This window comes from Phycodurus eques, chromosome 9, assembly GCF_024500275.1.
Source record: "Phycodurus eques isolate BA_2022a chromosome 9, UOR_Pequ_1.1, whole genome shotgun sequence".
Classification (NCBI taxonomy): Eukaryota; Metazoa; Chordata; class Actinopteri; order Syngnathiformes; family Syngnathidae; genus Phycodurus; species Phycodurus eques.
In genome coordinates, this window is record NC_084533.1 from 5,617,126 (window position 1) to 5,625,152 (window position 8,027).

The 8,027-nt window shown below is 42.5% G+C and overlaps 1 protein-coding gene across 1 annotated transcript; it reads right to left on the reverse strand.

The window, feature by feature from the left end:
- Positions 1–1,817: 1,817 nt before the first annotated feature.
- mif (macrophage migration inhibitory factor) lies at positions 1,818–4,971 on the reverse strand. The gene is made up of 3 exons (XM_061685877.1): positions 4,749–4,971; positions 2,445–2,617; positions 1,818–2,340 (listed from the first exon to the last, which is right to left on the reverse strand). The coding sequence occupies exons 1-3, from the start codon at positions 4,854–4,856 to the stop codon at positions 2,274–2,276; spliced, it is 348 nt and encodes a 115-aa protein (XP_061541861.1). The 5' UTR covers positions 4,857–4,971; the 3' UTR covers positions 1,818–2,273.
- Between the last annotated feature and the right edge of the window lie 3,056 nt (positions 4,972–8,027).

Sequence of the window (8,027 nt, forward strand, 5' to 3'; positions counted from 1 at the left end):
TGATGAACAGTTTATTGAGGAAAGGTTACGGAGGTGGTCCTGAATGTGTTGGCAGGCGGCGGCGTGGACAGGTGGCAGGAACGACGCGGGTCAGGAACACAGGGGAGCACTGGGAACGAGGAGACACAAGCGTTAACAAGGGAAGCGAGGAACAGTAGCGCCTACTTGACATAAGGTGGGCCGTGGTACCGCTAGGAGAGGCTGCAAGGATTTCCAGGAACAGGCAGGCTTATATACACCGGTGTTGACGAGGCTGACTGAAGAGAGGTGCTGAAAACAGAGAGGGGAGGGGGGAGGGAGAGGATGCGAAGCACCCCCCCCGGCTCTAATAATGGAACTGCAGGGCAGTATATGACAGCTAATTATCCATCCATCCATTTTCTGAGCCGCTTCTCCTCACTAGGGTCGCGGGCATGCTGGAGCCTATCCCAGCTATCATCGGGCAGGAGGCGGGGTACACCCTAAACTGGGTGCCAGCCAATCGCAGGGCACATACAAACAAACAACCATTCGCACTCACATTCATACCTACGGACAATTTAGAGTATTCAATCAACCTACCATGCGTGTTTTTGGGATTTGGGAGGAAAACGGAGTACTTGGAGAAAACCCACGGAGGCATGGGGAAAACATGCAAACTCCACACGGGCGGGGCCGGATTTGAACCTAGGTCCTCAGAACTCTGAGGCACATGTGCTAACCAATCGGTCAGCGTGCCGCCTTCACTCATTATGTTGCTTCTATACTGCATACATTTTTTTTTACCTAAATCAGGGTGTCCAAACCTTCCTCCGAGGGCCGCATACAGTATATAAAAAAAAAAAAATAAAAATAAAAAAAAAAAATCGAAGGGCCACTTTCGACTTTAATTTATTAAAAATGATCAAATCAAACTATGTCACAGTTTTCTGTCACAGGATGTTAAGGCAGAAAGTTTACAGTGGGATTTTACAATATTTTTGAGTGAAACTGTGAGGCGGATGTGTTAACCAGTCATCCAACCTGACAAAAAAAATACCAATGAAAACCAAGCATTTTAATAAACAAAATTTAATCAAAACTGGCATACCTGCTGTAAGAACTAATTCAAACTGAGTTTGAAAAAGGTGGTGGTGAGTAGTTAGCACATCCACCTCACAGTTTTGAGGTTGTGGTCCAGCCTTCTCGTGTGGAGTTTTCCTTTTCTCCAGGTACTTTGGCTTAATCCCAAATTTCGATAACAGGTGTGTTAGGTTAAACTCCTCAAAATAAATTAACATACAGATGCGTGCGTGTTACCTGTCAGAAGATATGCCCAGGTGTTTAAGAAGAACAAGAAGAATCACCTTTTATTGTCATGAACACGCATGCACGCACACGAAATTTGTTCTCTGCATTTAACCCATCACAGTGAACACATACACATGGAGCAGGGTGCGCTGATTCATGCTAAAAAAAAAATTTTAATAAAAAAGACAAAGGTTTGGAGGCTCATCAAATTAATATCAAGCCCACCATCATCAGGTAATTAATTCATATAATAAATCTTGACATACTCCCAAAAATAAAACAAAACAAAAAAAAATTTAAATATTAAAATGAGGCTTCAAAATCGGGAACACTCAAGCATTTGTCCCAGCGGCTAATAGTGTGGGATGGGCGACTCATGCTGGATGCCCAAGTGCGTCTCTGGGCACTGTTTGAGTTCACCCCCCGAAACAAATTCTGGAAAACTGGAGAGGGGAAAAAAAAAAAAAAAAACATTTAAAAAAAAAAAAAATTAAAGTTTTATAGTTTGCTGCTCCATCTCCACAATTCAGTATTACAGACCGCAGGTTTTCAGCAATAATCTTCAAGCATGTGTAATGTATTTAGAAACTAATCCATCATTTTCCTTTACTAGGCACAAAATGATATTATATGATGGCCCATCTCCAAGCAGCAAATGCATGAGGCATCTTCACCCATCACGACCCTCTGACTCTCTCAATATGGCCGCGACATTTACGTATACAGTAATTCGCGTCAAGGTGAGGTTTATGTATATTTGATGTCTTGTCTATGGAAACGCAAGACACAATTCGGTATGGCGAGACAATGAGAAAACCAGAATTTGTGTGTTACCAGATGTGCTTTATTGTGGAGGGGAAAGACCACTGCAAAGCTATATTGATTGAACTAGTAAGTGCAATATAGGTCAATTGACAAGCTATAATCAGGTGTGTTTTGAATTTTCTCATTTATAACTATAACATTTCACCACAGATGGAATGATGTTTTCTTTTTTCTCCAGCTCAGCCAAAAGTGGAGTTGTTCCAGGCCACATTGCAAGCATCCATGTCCACAAAATTTATGTAAATCCTGCAATCGACAAAAGGAGAGACTGTGCATAAAAACAGCAAGGAGAGAACAGTGTGTGCATTTTAGTCACCATCTTAACTCATCATTATCAACGGTTAGCCTACCTGTCAGGAGATACGCCCAGGTGTTTGTTGAGCAGTCCACACAGTAGTTTAGAGTACTGCTTGTTTTGAGCAGGGCTGATCTTTCCAATACTGTGAAGGGAGCAGAGTGCACATGGGTCTTCCTTCCCTCCAAACATCATCATTTGCTCTGGGTTGATTTGCACAGCAATGTACTGATGCATGCAAAAAGAGGGGGGGGGAAACATCATATAGGGTGGAACACAAAAGTAAAAACCCCAATTCTAATGAAGTTGGAACGTGAAACAGAAAACAATGATTTGCAAAACCTTTTCAACCCATATTCAATTGAATACACTATAAAGAAAAGATATTTAATGTTCAAACTGATGAATGTTTTTTCCCCAACCCAAAATATTCTCCCATTTTGACTTTGATGCCTGCAACACATTCGCAAAAAGCTGGGACACGGGTAACAAAACACTGGGAAAGTTGAAGAATGCTTCCTCAGAAAACACCAGTTTGGAAAACTCCACAGGTGAACAGGTTCATTGGAAACAGGGGAGCGTCACAATTAGGTATAAAAGGAGCATCATCAAAAGGCTCAGATGTTCACAAGCAAGGATAGGGCAAGAATTTAGGGATGTCATCATCTCCGGTCCGTAAAATCATCAAAGGAGTCAGAGAATCTGAAGAAATTTCTGCATGAAAAAAACAGCATCATTTTGGAAAGGCTACTGCCACGTGGGCTCAGGAGCACTTCAGAAAACCATTGTCAGTTAACACAGTTTGTTGCTGCATCTACAAAGGCAAGTTAAAACTCTACCATGCAAAGGGAAAACCATAACAACACCCAGAAATGTCTCCGGCTTCTGTGGGCCCAAGCTCATCTATGTCCGGGGCGAGAGGCAGGGTACACCCCGAACTGGTCACCAGCCGATTGCAGGGCACATATAAACAAACAACCATTCGCACTCACATTCATACCGCCATGAGCCCATATTGTTTTTGGAAATCACGGACGTGGTGTCCTCTGGGTCAAAGAGGAAAAAGCAGCATCCGGATTGTTATCCGTGCAAAATTCAAGAGCCAGCATCTGTAATGGCATAGGGGTAGATTTCATGACTGTGGCATGGGTAACTTGTCAATCTGTGAAAGCACCATTAATGCTGGACGGTACATGCAGGGTTTGGAGCAACATATGCTGCCATTCAAGCAATGTCTTTGTCAGGGACATCCCCTGCTTATTTGCTTATAAGACAATCCCAAACCACATTCTGCCCGTATTACAACAGTGTGGCTTTATAGCAAAAGAGTGAGAGTACTAGACTGGCCTGCCAGCGGTCCAGACATGTCTCTTACTGAAGATGTGTGGCGCATTATGAAGCGTAAAATACAAACAACGGAGACTGTTGGACAGCTGAAGCTGTACATCAAGCAAGAATGGGAAAGAATTCCACCTGCAAAGCTTCGGCAATTAGTGTCGTCAGTTCCCAAACGCTTATTGAGTGTTGTTGAAACGAAAGTTGATGTAACACAGTGGTAAACATGCCCGTCTCGGCTTTTTTGGAACGTGTTGCAGGCATCAAATTCAAAATGAGTGAATATTTGCAAACAAAAAACAAAAAACAAACAAAGCTTATCAGTTTGAACCTTTAATATGTAATATCTTTGTAGTCTACTCAAATGCATATAGGTTGAAAAGGATTTTCAAATCATTGTATACTATTTTTAAACAACATGTTCAAATTCATTAAAATTGGGTTTTGTAAGACCACAGATGAGGTAATCTATTTGTACCAAAAGGGGTGCGGGTAAAACATGCACGAATCACGATAAAATCCAATTCTTGAAGTTACAATAGTGACAATGTAGTCACGGGCATAGTTTACTGTACAAAAACAACAGATTGGTCATTCAAGAATTGGAGCACATTTTCTGTCTCCTCATGAAATTTTAATTCATCCATCCACAAAATACAAAATACAGAAACTAAATTGATTGTGATGTCCAAACATTTAGCTCCGTGACGCAGCAGAAATGACATTAAGCAAATTGCTTGGACAATGGGTAGAATAAAGTAAGTCATCTTTTCTTTTCTTTTTTCCCATAATTTTCAGCAATATTGGAGTGTGTCACCCAAATGTCCTCTAAACACAGAATGACCCAGAAACTATTGACTGGAGCGACTGCTATTGTAAGCTCAAAAAGTTGAAATCAACAAAAGCAGAAACCGGCTTGATAATGTACAAGGCAAAAATTCAGTTGCGTTCAGTCCCAAAAAGCCAAATGATGGATACGCGTTTTACAAGCGTGTCATGTGAAACAACCGCGTCGCTGTCATACCTGTGCAGGCTTGCCCATAGCTTTAGCCAGCTCCTCGGTAGCTTCTGACAGCAGAGCCGCGGGCACGTTGCCTTTGGCCACGTTGGTGGAAACAACGAACATCGGCATGCTTTCCACGTAAACTGAGAGTCTTTTGTTCTTTCAAAGGACGAAACAGGACTCCGACTGACAGCAGGAGAGGTTCCGGCCGGGGCAGCTGGGAGAGACGGAGCCGTAGACACATATAGTGACCTCATTGAGGGGTTGATCCGTTGATGCGGCACGTCAGCACCTCCGCCATATTTAATGTGGAAGATCTGCATGTTAAGTAATGCTGCAGTGCGTAGCTTCTGTCGCCCCCTAGGCTTGAATAATGCATTACAACAACAGAGCTGTCACTTTAATAACTATATGAAGCCCCCTGCCTATGGGAAGAGCAAATGTATCCGCGATTTACACGTGTGTTTTTAAAAGCCACAAATTATCTTCTGATTCTCTGAAGAGATCATTGCAAAATAATATGTTTCGTTAGCTTTTGACAAACGGGAGGCAAGGGCCGCGCTCCACCCGTCGCTCGGTAAAATGCATCATTTCCGGTCCGCCGTTTGCGGTTTGGGCTAGCTAATGTTAGCTAGTAATGTGCCGTCAACTTTTTTTGACGCTTCTCTGACTGGGACAAAATAGGAGCAATACTTTTCTCATGCACTCACACAGATACAACACGTACCACGATTTTTGTGCATTTTGTGCGGTTGTGGTTTTTTGTGGGGTTTTTTCCCCAACGGAAAAGTACCAATAAATTCAATATAAAGTGGCCAGGAAATGAGTTTAAATAAATAATAACCGAATCTATCATTATTCACTTAAATCTATGGTTTTCCCTCAATTCATAGTGTGGACCGGAGGGTGTGTTCCAACTACAGGGGGATCACACTCCTCAGCCTTCCTGGTAAGGTCTATTCAGGGGTGCTGGACAGGAGGGTCTGTCGGGAAGTCAAATCTCGGATTCAGGAGGAGCAGTGTGGTTTTCGTCCTGGCCGTGGAACAGTGGACCAACTCTACACCCTTGGCAGGGTCCTCGAGGGTGCATGGGAGTTCGCCCAACCAGTCTACATATGTTTTGTGGACTTGGAGAAGGCGTTTGACCTGTGGGGGTTGCTTCGGGAGTATGGTGTAGCGAACCCCCTGATACGGGCTGCTCGGTCCTTGTACGACTGGTGTTGGAGTTTGGTTCGCATTGCCGGCAGTAAGTCAGATTTGTTTCCAGTGAGGGTTGGACTCTGCCAAGGCTGCCCTTTGTCACCGATTCTGTTCACAACTTTTATGGACAGAATTTCGAGGTGCAGTCGAGGTGTAGAGGGGGTCCGGTTTGGTGGCCTCTGTATTGCATCTCTGCTTTTTCCAGACGATTTGGTTCTGTTTGCTTCATCAAGCTGTGATCTCCAACTCTCAGTGGAGCGGTTCGCAACCGAGTGTGAAGCGGTTGGGATGAAAATCAGCACCTCCAAATCTGAGACCGTGGTCCTCAGTCGGAAAAGGAAGGAAGGATCTTTTCCGGGTCGAGGATGAGATAAATTATGGAGGTTAGAGAGTGAACTTTGTGTATGAATTCACACCATGAAACAGGGGGTGAGCTCATTCGCTTATAGTTGAGTGGATATGAATTACAATAGACTGTTAAACTGTCGGAATCAGGACGGATGAGTCGAGCGAATAACAAGGGAGCGACATTTAATGGAAATGTGGCTTTAAAGGCTTTCACAGAATAAAGCTATTTGTGATGCAATCTATGAATTATATGGAACACAATATTCATATGAAATATGAAACATTTGAGTCAGATACATGCATAATATAAGACCTGTTTAACTTGACATATTATTTAAGAGAGTAATGATTAGAAAGTGGAGAGAGCCAAGAGATAAAAATAAGACACATTAACCTGGCCCATATATTTTCGAGACTTCATTATTATTGTTTTTCAATTATGGCTGACATGCACACGTTGTCATTGCACTGTTAAAGCACTTGTCAATCGCCTTTTGTTCCCCTTCCATGAGTGTTTGCCGCATTGCGAGCGTCCGGGCTTCCCGCAGCGTACTTGTTCGGCTTATTTATAAATACATATCTATTTTACAAATATGACACGTTGTTACACAATGCTGTTTCAGATAGCGTGTGCACCATGCTGCCCTATGCGACTGTTTACCCGCATATACTGTATCGTTTTACCAATATGTGCGTGTGTGAGTGCGAGAAGTAAAGTTCACCTGCTGCTCGTGGCACAGCAATAATCTCCGAGCGGAGTAGGGTCGCGTCTGTTGCGACCACGCCGCAAATAAACGAACCTATGGGAAACACTGCGGTGGATGCGACACATTAACTACACAGAAAGTATATTCTTTTTTCATTCTGGCCGCACCGGCCCGCCGGGAAAATTCTCAGCGTTCCCGATGGCCACTCTGCACATGACTTTCTTTTGTGGGCCACATAAAATGACATGGCGGACCATATCTGGCCCCCGGGCCTTGAGTTTGACGCGACTGCAATATACTGTATGGGCAATGTCACATGACCAAACTCATAAAACAGGTTAGCTGACTTTCTGTGTATCCAATGCTAACGAGCATGACTACGGTTCGATAACGGTTTGATAACATGATTGATTGAAGCCGGATTTGCTAAAATGTTGTTTTCTTTATGGCTAGTGTCTTCAGACAAAAGTTATGTACATGTAAATCATTTATTTATACAAATATGATATCATATATTATTAATGTCCCTATTACGGGGGGCAATCCACATTGTATGCTGCAATGCATGCTGGGAAACAAAGAGCTACCGATCCCAACTAAAGTATACAAACCACATAGTTAACTTTATAATATTACAATCTTTGACTGAGTACATTTTTGTGAACCATTTTTGTGTATCAACTACAAATGTCTCTTACACTGTTGCTGGCATGATAAACACTGAAATATTGATAGTAAATGTGTAAACTGTGTTCATAATAAGCAGATCCTGAAATGTAGATCTGACGTGTTATTTTCTATTGAAAAACAACACAAACAAACAAAGAGCACGCACTAACTAATGTGGACATTTTCAGTCAGATGTGTGACATTTGCTGAGTGTTGAGCTATTCTGACACAAGACTAAATTTACAGTTATACAAACTGAACATTGACCATTTTACATTGTAGAAACGTCTCCAGTGTTGTCCCATGAGAAGACCAACAAAATGTTTTCTAAAAAGTGATGGGTGCACTCAGAAAATTTAATGTTCATTATTTTTTC

Coding starts and splice junctions, on each gene's coding strand:
- mif (XM_061685877.1), bottom strand. CDS start 4,856: ATGCCGATGTTCGTTGTTTCCACCAACGTGGCCAAAGGCAACGTGCCC. Junction 2,618..4,748: donor CTATGGGCAAGCCTGCACAG/GTATGACAGCGA, acceptor TGCATGCATCAG/TACATTGCTGTGCAAATCAA. Junction 2,341..2,444: donor CTGGGCGTATCTCCTGACAG/GTAGGCTAACCG, acceptor TGTCGATTGCAG/GATTTACATAAATTTTGTGG.